An 11,952-nucleotide genomic window follows, 5' to 3' on the forward strand; every position below is an offset into this window, starting at 1 on the left:
AACTTGCGGGGTTCATTTCTCGGAACTTTCTACTTCTGGATCCGTTTATACGTTGAAGCTGGGTTCAACTTGAAGCGCGATTTAGCATTTTTGAAAGTGGTTGCCTACATTTTGTCGTCGGGCAGCGCTTCTCGCTATCGGTTTTTCTTTTAATGATTCTTTTCTTTAGTTTCTTCATTTATTTAAGGTAGTGATAAACTTTTCAATTCACTGACTTACTCAACCCTGACCGGCTAAACCCGATAATAATCATAATAAACATCATTCGCTGTACCCGCATCGAAGGCACCTCGACCCTCCTCTCACGATTTCCTAAATAAGCCCTTCCGGAAATGCTTGGCATTGTACTTACTCTTCTTCAAAGAATGATTTTTGTAAGGAAGAGAACGTGCGTTAGTATCCAGTTACCAAAGCTTTTCTAAACTCCGTTCGCCGGAACGATTCATTACGTTCAGGACTATCTCATACAATTCCTTTGTTAGCTCATCGAACGGTTTGTCGGCGCTTAACACCTTCCAATAGCGATCGTCTTTCAGCTGCATGTACTTTTCCATTACCTTCGTTTGCATCTCCGGAATTTCGTACCGTTCATCGCCGAATCCACCACGTTTCGCTAGCGCTTCGGCCGTCATCGTTAGCAGGATCACTAGGTCCGGCTTTAACAGTCCTGCCTCGGGGGCCTTGCACCATTCCATATCTAATCCCTTGGCCGCGCTGAAGGCCACTCCCGAAAAGGAGTATCGATCCACGATCAGCGTGACACCGTTCTTAAGCTGGCGCTCCATCTCGCAGAGCATCTCCCACCGGTTCAGCGTGAATAGCAGGTGAATTCCTTGGTCCACGATATCATCCTTCCGCGTCAGATAACGGTCTATCAGCTGACCATATTGCGTGGATCGGTCGGGGAAATTCATAAACTTCGCCTTGTGTCCGGCGCCCGTGAGTTGTTCAACTGGAAGAGAGGGCAAGCTCTTTTGTAGGAAACGCTTTGCATAACAGTTCCAACTTACCCAGCTGTTTGCATTGCGTAGTTTTGCCCGCTCGGTCACAGCCCTCGAAAACAATAAAGGCTCCTCGTTTCAGCGTTTGCTGCGACATCGTGGTAATTGTTTTTAAAGCCGCCGTGAAAAAGGCGATAAATTTGCGCGGCAAAAATTGCGACAGGTCTTCAGCCGGTGCCAGACGAAGCGTAATGCCAAACAGCATATTCTTTTTGGCATTTCATCTTCGCTTCGTGTGGCACAGGCTTTTGCGCTTGCTGTCAAAACACGACGCGACCTGGAAAAATCATCTCTGGAAAATCATCAAAAAGGATGGAAATTTGATTTTCGTGAACAGCAAACACGCAGTTAATATTGAGAAAACATGAGTGCTAAGAAGTATCTGAAGATGCCGGCCCAGCAGCCGGCACAACCGGCCGCCAAAACGGAGAAAGAAGAACAGCTCTGGAACGCCCTGAAACGACACATTATGCGCGAACGCGAGCGTAAAAAACAAGGTACACCCAAAGATGCAAGGGAAATGTTCATTCGAACGGATAGTAACTTATCTTTTTCTGATACCCCTCTGCAGAGCTGCAAGCGGAGGTGGAAGAGGAACGGCTTCGTCGGGAGCGCGAGGAGCGTGAAAAACAGGACGTGATGACGCTCGGGGAAACCAAGGAGCAAATTTTGATCCTCGAAAAGAATCTCGAGGAGCTGCGGAACGAAAAGCAGCAGTTGTTCCTGCAGCTGAAGAAAGTGCTAAATGAGGACGACAATCGCAAGCGGCAGATGAAGGAGTAAGAACCGTTGGCGTTGCGCGGCATAAGAAGATCAAATAGCTAATGATCACTTGGTGTTTCACAGGGAGATGATGGCGATCCAAAATATTCCGCAGCAGATATTCTTACCGCAGCGCTCCATCTGTCCACCGCACCAGCAGCATTTAATACACAAAGTGAGTACCTCGTTGTCATTGCGTGCGGATACCCCATTTAAAAACGTACTAACTGATCTGCTCTTGCTGCCGGAAACCCATTTAGGGCAATCCGCAAGTGAATGTGGCAAAGCGCACGCACAGTCCCTCGTCACCACAGCATCTGCAGGGCTACTATAAGCAGCCCAATCTCAACAATCAAATCTACCATTCGCCGCAGAGTAAGTACAACCGTAACCGATTTGAGACTTCGAGGCCCATCCATTTTTGTCAATTCAAGCCGAAAGGAACCGAAAGTCGGTGCGCTACAATTATTTTTTATTATTATTCACTCATGACACCATAAAATCCGAACGCCTTTTTGTACTCCCAAATAGCAAGTATAACTTTACTGCAAGGATCGAGCCTTTGGAGCTCGACGCCTGTTTTTTGTCATATAAATTAATCGTGTTTGTTTCCAGCTTCCTTCGGTTTCGAAAAGATGCCCCATACTTCGTGTGACCTGGATGGGTCGAAGTGCAATACCTCACGCGCCAAATATTGTTGTTATCTTTTAGTTTCAAATATTTGGTGCCTTTTGCGGAAATACCAAATATTTATCATTTCCCTATGAGTTGCATTGTGCATCTGTTTAACATATGAATATCTGGCAGTTTAGTATAGCATCGAGAGATAATTTATTTCGAACCTTATCGTGCAATCGTGCTCTTGTTTAATTCCGATTTTTTTTTGTCTCCCTCTTTCTCTCTTTCTACTGTTTTATTTCTTTTCGGTTCGTTTAATTTTCTCGTTTAATTGTTTTCTATTCTTTTACGAATATGTTCTCTCTTACCTAACCGGAACATGATGCATTTATGGAATGGTTCCAAATTTGAAACACGATAACAGAGATGGATGAAGGTAGACGGAGTGGCGAAGTGGCCCGTGCCGTTCTGTGGAACAGTGAGTTAAATTCAATTTTTTTAAACCCTTCATATACTTTTCCAACCATGAAATTCCTTTTATCATTTCCATTCGTTCGCTATCGTTAAACAACGCACCCTGTATGAAGTGTGGATGCAACGAAACTAACATTCCAAAGAGTATATGCACGTCAATAAGATTATACCAACAAAGCCGGCCTACTGGCACCCGGTGGATGCAATCTTTTGTCCGGTGTGGTGTGCAATGCTGTCCCGCGTAGAGTCACTGCATTCCTTATCAGGCCCTTCCATTTGCATTCATCCGGTTGCAGACGGTCCTACGGCGGTGGTGTTGGGTATCATAATGCTAATGTTGCTAGCAGCGACATTCCCCAAATTGTAATATATTTCTCGCAAATTCCCACTCGGTCACGCTCGAATTGTTTGGTTGATTTGTTGCTTTACCCCTATGTTCTCCTATGCCCCCATTAGATATTCTAGTTTGGTTTCCCGTGTGCCAATCGATGTTTGTGCAGGTCCAAAGGGTACCTTTTTTGTTTGCTTTGCGTTTGCTTTGGGCTTTCAACTTTATTCTATACTTTTATCGCATTGATTCCAATTGATTTGATTTCTTTGAGATAATGGTAAATTTCCTTTTCTTTTCAACGCTTGATACTAGCACACATACTCTACAACTTATCAATCTCTCTTGTACGCTTATTTTCCTTCGTGTTTTGTCATTCCTAATTAACGTGTGTTAACTACCACATTAGCAGGAGAACTATAAAATCACAAAATAATATGCTTCGATTCGAGTGCTCTAGCTTTGGTTTATACTGCTTTTACCGTGTACTTTTCATAAACAGCCAAATGATGGCTATTCTTATAATTTTCTTGTTTTTCGTCTAATTTTCTAATATTTCTTTGTTTGTTACTTTGCTGGAGGGCAGTAAAATCCACATATGAGTGAATGTTGCCCTCCGAAAGCGATGACAAAGAGATGCTTTATGTGTGCGTTCACTCTTAACATGCTTTAACAAACGTAACAATACAATACTACATTTCAAAAGCACGTAACATCATATTCAATGTGTAAAGACTTAAATATAAAGAGTGTAATGATATGTGTAAGGTTACTCACATCAATTATTATTGACAAATGGCCTATGATTTAGGTTTGATCTCACTTTATTGTTATACAAACATGAAACCTCTCACAAGACGGAAGAACTTTGTTGTGATGTGAAGTGCTCCCATCAATTCATTAAGTAAAATTCTAACGAGGAATTAGCTTCATCGATACCAAATCAGGTGTGGACCGGTACAAGATTTGGTGTACGACTTAGCGTGTTATCGTGTGTGTGTGTGTTTGATTGAGTAAAATGATAATCTATTGAGTAACAATAGTTTTTTTTAAATATAGTACTTAGAACCCAAATGGAATGGTAGTGCGATATTCCGCGATTTTTTGCTCGGTTCGAATGAAGAATTGTTTGTCTGATCTCCCTTCCTTACAGAATCGCAGTACTGTCCGCCTGTTGGATTCTATCCTTCCAACCCACCCTCTAATCCGCCGCAACCAGATGTACGCCAACCGCAGCAAATTCTGTATCCGTATCAGAGCAATCTCACGATACCGATGCGCCAGTACGTGGACATACCACCAACACAGCAGCATCAACAACAGCATCAACAGCATCAACAGCAGCATTTGCATCAGTCTGGACTACTCAAGCAATCGGAACCCCCACATATGGTCCAGAGTAGTAAGGCGATTATGGGACAAGCGGCTCAGCCCAATATTTACCACATTAGCCTAGATCATGCCACGGTTGCCGCCATGCACGGCCAGCAGTCCTCGATATCGGGTCCGCCGCTGAAAACGATCGCAATTGAAAAGATTGGCTCCGAACGGATCGGTGTACCGTATCACATTGAGCTGGCTAAGCATCATGACGAACGGAAGGATCTGCGACCATCGCAGGTTCTACCTCCTGGCCCGCTGCCGGGCCCCGGTGGATCGCACTTGCCCGAGGGCATCTACGCGCCCGGGCTGCGTCAAGGTGCCATTCAAATGCACGCGATTGCCGCGAACTCGCAAGTAAGCGCCATTGATCTGTCCAAGTATAGCTGAGGCTTTCGGTGTTCTTTTGTTTTGCTTTTCCATTTTTCTTCTTCTTTACGCATTCTTTTCCTTCTGTACTCACGGAATAACACAATGTTGAATGGCTTCTAACGCTTTTGCTATTTTGATAACACAACCTGGGGTTATAAGCAAATGGTTTCCTCCAGAACCCAATTCCCCAATACGTAACCCGATGCGGGGGCTACTGCAATAACAAGGTCTTCGAGATTTCTGCACTTTTAGCAATTTTACTTCTATTTTTATTTACTACAAAAACCGCATGTCGGCAGAGTTTCCACTGGAAACATTCCAAGTCCAGTTTTGGTGATAGTGCTCCAAAGCGTAAACGGGGCGGGCGTGGTTGCTTCGAGATGGAAGATAGCTGAAGCTATGTTGCTTGTACAGATAACACACACCCCTTTCGTAGTAATTTGTTAATCCTAGATCCTAACGATGAAGCGCAGAGGTCACCTAGCGGGGATGACCGTTTTCAAATAAACACAATCCTACACCTAAATACTTTCCCACCATTGAATGCACCTACCTGCACCAAACATTATTTCTTGGCATCATCTTCGGTTGAGTCTGCACTGCTTCTTCTTCATACACACGTACTAAGTAGTAGCTGGACACACACAAAAACACTTACACACATGCACACACACACGCACATACACATATACGATCCTTGCATCCATCAACCAAGCCGCAAAAGGATCAAACGAAAAGCAAACGAAAATGTTATTTTTCTCGCCATCGCTACCATCTAGTTGCCGAAAAGTGGAAGCATTACGCAGGGCTACCCGCCGGCCAGATTACCGCCGATGCCCAGCAATCCACAGCAACCGCCGCCTCCTTCGCAGATGCATTACAGTCGGCAGCGCTACTAAAATGGCTGCTGTTCGGCTCTTTCGGGCTGGGCGGCTGCGGTCGGCTGAACCCCACAAAACCGGCAGGATGTGAACGCCACAGGCTATGACATCTATCTCGTCCTGGCCGAACAAGACTGTTCTCGGTCCATGTGGGCCCGATGTCGCTATTGCTGAACTTAATAAGTACTACTGAACAACGCTCGCTCATAATAAAGTATTCTTCGATCACGTGAACTACTACTTTACGGTTGCTTGACTTTTGCTTGGAAATATCGAGAAATTGAGTCCCATTTGCTGTTTAAATTATGATTCGCTCAATAACTCTTGAATGTATCACGAGGCGAAGACCCAGCACGTGGTTTTTCAGGGCTTCTCTACGAACAGATAGAGCGTGATGGGCAACATGAAATGACGAACTGCAGATCGATCAGGAGAGCCACCTGGATAGCGCCGGCTTCGTTTTTTTAAATAAATAATTATTTGTTTATGAAACAGTCATTAAATAGGAAAATACTGTGAGAGTTGGTGCTGGTGCTGTTGCTTCCTCATTTTCATCTAGAAACTCATTCCACATGGCGTTCTCAGACCAGCATCACACGACGCAAGAGGATGTTTTTGTTTATTTTAAATTTATTATTAAGCCAAGTGGTTCACAAAATAAATAGATTCGTCGAGGAAAAGGATGAAAAGGGAAGGGGAAAGAACTACAAAATACGTGACACTGCCACTAGAAAAAACTGTCTCGCCTATTCCGGGGGCGCACGTCTATCGTGCGCCCATGCCACACATCTATACCGATCCTATTTCATGGATCGAGAAGCGCACCGCATATTATGTATAGCAATTACGGCGCTATTTTATAAGTTCATTTTTTTGTTCGTTTTGCTTTTGATTATTTATGAATTAACATTGTATTGCCCATTTTGTTTTCTTGTAAATCACTTGGTTTGTTTGGTTGGTTGGTTTCTGTTGCTCTTTCGTTCATGCTCGTACATAGCACAAACACACAACTGGCCACGGTGTCGTTGTGCATCGTTTACGGATTGCCCGGTTTTTTCCTCATCCCTGCTTGTATTCATTATTTCGTTCCGTTCGCTTCTCTGTCCGATACCTTGCATTATTCGGTTTGATGAGTTTAGATATCGGAAGGTCGGGTCAAACCTCACAGATGTATCTGTATCATTGCATTGTTCGCGAGTAGTTGGTGCAACGAACATTTGCCACTACCGTCACCGATTTCTCTACCCTACCTCTGTCGTTTCGATACACCCACCCTTCGTGTAATATGTTTAGATATATTATAATAAATTTCTTTGAAAACATTGCTTACATTTTTCATTCTCTTCGTTTTTTGCGTGTTTGTTTCTCCTTTTGATCAATGATCATCGTCAAATCGTTTCCCAACAACTGGTTCTGTGTGAAAGTGATCGAACGAATGCTCACGGAACCGGAAGATAGGCATCTAGCAACGAGATGCTGCTGCGACTGCCTTGGATTGTTGCTTTAGCAATGGTGCTGCTGCGACTAGCCATATGTGATTTAAATGCGGTGCTTGAAATACTGTTAAATACATCTCCCCTCCCTGCTGCTGGGGGGTGGGGGATATGTTATATGAAAGTTTCTATGTAGACGCTAATACCTCTTCTAGCTTTAACGGGCTAATACAAAGCGTACAACATTGTGACCGCAACGCTTACTGTCTACGTTGCAACCTACTTGGAAAAAGCCGGGGACAACCGGCAATAGACAAAATAACGAACGTCTCGAAACAGTTTTGTTATATCTCTTTACTTTTGCATCTTGTCCTGATGAGTTCCCTATCTGTTATGGTTTGTTAAACGATGAGGCATGCTTTTGACGAGACGACTTGTCTAATCGAACCGCAGGAGCACGAGTTATGGTTACTACCCGTGCTTCCAATTACAAAGCTACACTTATGCGGTTGGATTTTGATCCCCCTATCTGGCGGCGCGTGTCTGTTTTGTTAAATCTAATTGGTACTATGTATATTATGCGGTATTGCGTATAGAGCGCGTAAGTCTCTTAGAGGGTATAAATAAATGCTGTATGATTATAAATTGATTGTTGCATTCATGTTAATCCGAATCCTGCCACACAGCGTCTGGTAAGCGAATGTTCGATTTTTTCGGGAACATTCTGCTAGTGCTTCTTTCTGCCAAGTAACTGGGCAAATAATATCGGCCGAGCCCCTTTCCTCGGTCTTTCCTTTCGGCTGTTCAATGTAGCCTTCCGACCTAAAATACGTTTTGCCGAGTACTCCTAACCCCCTTATCCTCGCTATTCACCTAAGATGAGGAAGATAAAGTAGCTAAGTGACTAAAAATATTATGCTTTACGCTTTTCTACTTTGTTTCACTTGTGATTGCCGTTACCTTGTTTATGCAGGGAACGGAGAAAAACATGTAACACAGTTGGCCATATTTCTTCTGTTGCTTAACATCGTAACCATAAAACGTTGTGCATCGGTGTGGCCTCCGAACTGTGCATCGTCCTACAAAGGGTAATTGTGTTGTTTGTTCTACTCGGTATCAAACAAACCGGTGCATCACTTTAACTTTAACGTGTTCCTAAAAGTTAAATCTGCGTTATGCGGTGAATTGCACCCGATCGTAACGTGTCTCTCACTAGTCGTACCGATCACTATTTCTATTTTGGTCTTCACATGGGAACTGTTTGAGCATGGGATTGCCTGCACGGGCATTAATGTTTTTAAAACCTTCCCTACTACCCTACAGCAGAGATCGTTTCAATGGTAAAGCATATTGGACAATTGCGAAGCCGGATTGGACACCGATCAACGGTATCTTCCACCGTCACCTAATCGTTCAGCAGATATTGGCAAACTACTAGAGCTGCCAGCTTCAGCTATTACACACGCCATGGCTTAGAAGTTGTAGGCACAATAGCAAGCCAGATAAACTAATTAAGAAGTCGTTGCGCATACATGCTGGTAATCATAGTAGCATTACACAAATTGGTGCCATTTTGGCAGGTAAAATACATAATTACTGATGAGACCACTGCCCAAAATTGTCCATGTCGATTTGCTACTCAAAACCAATACAGTTCGAAAGAATCCAGTTCACAGCAAATGAGATGCAGAAGATCGTAAGTCACTTCACAGCGTGCAATACTCCACCAAACTGGGAATGGTTTTCAGGAGCTCATCGATGTTGTGTTCTCTTAGATGGGCCACTAATGATTCACTTCCGCCGTGTAGTTGCTTCACGAAGGTTTGCAAGTTTTCCACGATTTCCTTCGTCATCGATTCTCCATTTAGAGTGATTTGCTCGGCTAGCTTACTACCAACTCCCGCTTCGATTAGTAGCCGATCTAGTGTGCCACTGTCTTCGCTCTTCGCGTTGGGAGCACCTTTGCTGTGGAAAATGGTGGTCAGAATGCTGAGCGCAATCATAGCTTCGTTCTGCATAACAAGATGCGTCGAGGCCAGCATACCGACCAAGCTGGCAACTGCACCTTCAATCGCTACGAACTTTCGCAACCCGGTGTCATCCATAGCAGGCTCGTTGCCTTTGTGTTGGTACGCGTGTTTGATCAGCCACGCCATAAGACGGAGCGATTCACCAAGGACACCGGTGAACTCGGAAGTTTGGCTCCAGTAAACTAGCTGCTTTACGAGTTTTTCGTTTTGCAGTAATTCTGAGGCAAGTTTTTCTAAAACAAAAATGATGATTTTTAATAGGATAACACAATTTGAACGGGTTTGACCGGGCATGCACAGCCTACCTTGTCCATCGACCGTCATGCGTAATGTGCCGAGCAGTTTGAATACCACCGGTGGTTGATGTATTTCGAGCATCGGTAGAATAATGTCCACTAATCCTGCCTCGATGACGGCCGCTTTGTTCGGTTTCGGTATGACCAGATTTTTCAGCGTACTCAACAGTGCGTGTTGCAGTGTCATCTGGTGCTCTGTTCCGTTGTTTTTCGCCAGGATTGCTACGGGAGAAATCGTAACGAAAAATGGTTCAGCATGCGGTATTGCCTGACACCCTATCAATCTACCCCACTTACAGAGGAGTTTGTGCATGATCTTATTCTCAACCATATTGATACAGTGGCTGTCGGAACGGGCGAAATTCCCCAGAGCAAGCACACCTGTCGTCAGCAGCTCTACGTCGTACGAGTCAAGCCAATCCTCCATACACTTGAGCAGAGGGGTTGTGTAAAGGAAGTGCATGGATTTGTCTAAAACAAAAAAGAGAATAAGCCCAATTAATATCCAAAGGTCGCTTCACTTTTTCAGTATGATCTTTTCATCTCAGCTGCTGCCTACCTCCCGTCAGTATAAGTACAATCAAGTCACAGGCGAGCTTCATCAGTACACGTGCCTCGTCGGTATTGGCAAACGTTTTGTACTTCTCCAGCAACTGGTAGATGGTTTCGCAAAGCCCCTCCTCGGCTAGCAGTAGCTTTACGTCGTCATTTTGCGCCTCGTAGTGCAGCAGTGCTAGGCAGGATTCCGCAATATCTGGATTGGTGCAGCGTGCCAGCAGCTTCGCGATGGTACGATTCAGCGAAGCGGGAAAGCAGAGATCGCTGATCTGTTCGGTTAATATGCTCAGCGGCGGTAACACACTGAGCAACAGTTCCTCGTGTTTGTCCACATCAGCCAGACAGCGGGTAAGAATACATTCAAGCTTTTCGATCACCTTCAGCTCGACGGCACGTTCAGCTAGGTCATCGCTGCCGAGGAGGTAGTTCGAGATGAGACCACACCGAACGCGCACAAACTGCTCCCGATCGTCATCATCCATGTCGACGTCATATTCGAGCAGCGCAAAAATGCGCTCATCAGCACCAATATCCTTGATGATGGTGCGGGCTTCGTCGTTGGCGTAGCAAATATTGCCCAATGCCCGGCATAGCTGTGTGCATAGCTCGAGCGCGATCGTATCGACCGAGTTTTCCTTAGAGCTGGGCACCCGCAATAGCTCGGTAAGCCGACGTATCACATCCTGGTGAGAGAATTTGGCACGCTGGTTGTCCGTTTTCGTAACTTCCGCAATGCAACGCGCCACCTGTACGTGCATCTTGCTATCGTCCATCTGCAGCAGCTCCAGCAGATCACCCTTGATGTCGTACTTGTCGCCCAAGTTCGTATCGTTGTCCGAGATCTGCTTCAGCAGTGGCAGTGCCCGTTCGGGACATTTTTCAATCGTTGCAGTTTTCAGCCCAGCAATGATTTCATCCATTTCGGCTGCAGATTGGGAAGAGGAGACGAAGAAAAAAAATCTTGATTAACTCCTACGTTCACCGTGAAATCGCTCAAGCTAATAATCTCGTTAGTGAGGGAACGCGCTCGTCCTAGGCGACGTTAAATCACCGCACCCGGGGGATGGAAATCCAGAGCATCCTATCCACAATTACCAGATGTACATCGCTTCAAACGACAAACAGACCTCCGCGAGTGTCTAGACAAAACCATCCGATGTTTTATTTAGACTCGATAGTCTACGATTTTTCCGGGTGCCGAGCAGAAATATATATATACAGATGCACCCGCGGTGGGTGGGGAGTGTGTGTATAAACAGAACGAGGAAGCCGTGGGGATCCGCTCGTCCGGCATCAGTTAGAAAATGCAAATATGTTGCGCATACACAATCCGCGTTATTTCGCCTGAACCCCCGGGGGGGAGGCATCTAAGGTTGCTCCATACATCACACACTATTTATCGATCCGGGAAGGATTAAACCGTTCGCTCCTGCTGGCTATCAACACCCGCCGCCGTCGCCGCCCTCGCTGGCGTCGGCGTTATAGTTACCTTCCATGGTGTGAAGTGGGCTACCGGGAGTAGAGGCGATAGATTTGGTTGTTCGGAAATGCACACAAACTGGCCGATCGTCCTGATTCTAAAGCATTTAGTTGCGGGGCTAAATCCGTTGTTTGCCGATTATTCGATTTTTTTGGAGAGCGTTGTTGAGTTGAGTTGAGTAGCGGTTCGCCAAGTTTCTTATACTTTTCCGGCCTTCTTTTCCAACGCGAACGTTGGCGGGAGTTGCAGAAGATGCTAATTTCACCTTATCACCGTTATCTTTATCACTAAATTCACGAAATTGCTGAAAAATGTTAAAAACTCCCACTTTTACAGCAA

The 11,952-nt window shown here is 45.0% G+C and overlaps 3 protein-coding genes across 3 annotated transcripts; 1 reads left to right on the plus strand and 2 right to left on the minus strand.

Annotated features, from left to right (window-relative positions):
- Positions 1-165: 165 nt before the first annotated feature.
- LOC125954036 (uncharacterized) lies at positions 166-1,164 on the minus strand. Its single transcript, XM_049683986.1, has 2 exons — positions 1,011-1,164; positions 166-952 (listed from the first exon to the last, which is right to left on the minus strand). The coding sequence occupies exons 1-2, from the start codon at positions 1,096-1,098 to the stop codon at positions 405-407; spliced, it is 636 nt and encodes a 211-aa protein (XP_049539943.1). The 5' UTR covers positions 1,099-1,164; the 3' UTR covers positions 166-404.
- A 98-nt stretch (positions 1,165-1,262) lies between these two features.
- LOC125954030 (G protein pathway suppressor 2) lies at positions 1,263-6,189 on the plus strand. The gene is made up of 7 exons (XM_049683980.1): positions 1,263-1,498; positions 1,573-1,780; positions 1,848-1,938; positions 2,024-2,138; positions 2,806-2,859; positions 4,337-4,920; positions 5,715-6,189. The coding sequence occupies exons 1-7, from the start codon at positions 1,366-1,368 to the stop codon at positions 5,832-5,834; spliced, it is 1,305 nt and encodes a 434-aa protein (XP_049539937.1). The 5' UTR covers positions 1,263-1,365; the 3' UTR covers positions 5,835-6,189.
- Positions 6,190-6,445: 256 nt separating this feature from the next.
- LOC125954026 (GTPase-GDP dissociation stimulator vimar) lies at positions 6,446-11,939 on the minus strand. Its single transcript, XM_049683975.1, has 5 exons — positions 11,623-11,939; positions 10,135-11,058; positions 9,873-10,046; positions 9,585-9,797; positions 6,446-9,512 (listed from the first exon to the last, which is right to left on the minus strand). Exons 1-5 carry the CDS (start codon positions 11,627-11,629, stop codon positions 8,956-8,958), a joined length of 1,875 nt encoding a protein of 624 aa, XP_049539932.1. The 5' UTR covers positions 11,630-11,939; the 3' UTR covers positions 6,446-8,955.
- Between the last annotated feature and the right edge of the window lie 13 nt (positions 11,940-11,952).

This window comes from Anopheles darlingi, chromosome 3 (genome assembly GCF_943734745.1).
Source record: "Anopheles darlingi chromosome 3, idAnoDarlMG_H_01, whole genome shotgun sequence".
Lineage (NCBI taxonomy): Eukaryota > Metazoa > Arthropoda > Insecta > Diptera > Culicidae > Anopheles > Anopheles darlingi.

What these genes read in the sequence shown, in the direction of transcription:
- LOC125954036 (XM_049683986.1), bottom strand. Translation starts at nt 1,098, where the DNA reads ATGTCGCAGCAAACGCTGAAACGAGGAGCCTTTATTGTTTTCGAGGGC. An exon ending in TACGCAATGCAAACAGCTGG is followed by an intron (nt 953 to 1,010) that starts GTAAGTTGGAAC and finishes CCTCTCTTCCAG; the next exon opens with TTGAACAACTCACGGGCGCC.
- LOC125954030 (XM_049683980.1), top strand. Translation starts at nt 1,366, where the DNA reads ATGAGTGCTAAGAAGTATCTGAAGATGCCGGCCCAGCAGCCGGCACAA. An exon ending in ACGCGAGCGTAAAAAACAAG is followed by an intron (nt 1,499 to 1,572) that starts GTACACCCAAAG and finishes ACCCCTCTGCAG; the next exon opens with AGCTGCAAGCGGAGGTGGAA. An exon ending in AGCAGCATTTAATACACAAA is followed by an intron (nt 1,939 to 2,023) that starts GTGAGTACCTCG and finishes AAACCCATTTAG; the next exon opens with GGCAATCCGCAAGTGAATGT.
- LOC125954026 (XM_049683975.1), bottom strand. An exon ending in TGTACTTATACTGACGGGAG is followed by an intron (nt 10,047 to 10,134) that starts GTAGGCAGCAGC and finishes TTTTTGTTTTAG; the next exon opens with ACAAATCCATGCACTTCCTT. An exon ending in GATCATGCACAAACTCCTCT is followed by an intron (nt 9,798 to 9,872) that starts GTAAGTGGGGTA and finishes TTTCTCCCGTAG; the next exon opens with CAATCCTGGCGAAAAACAAC.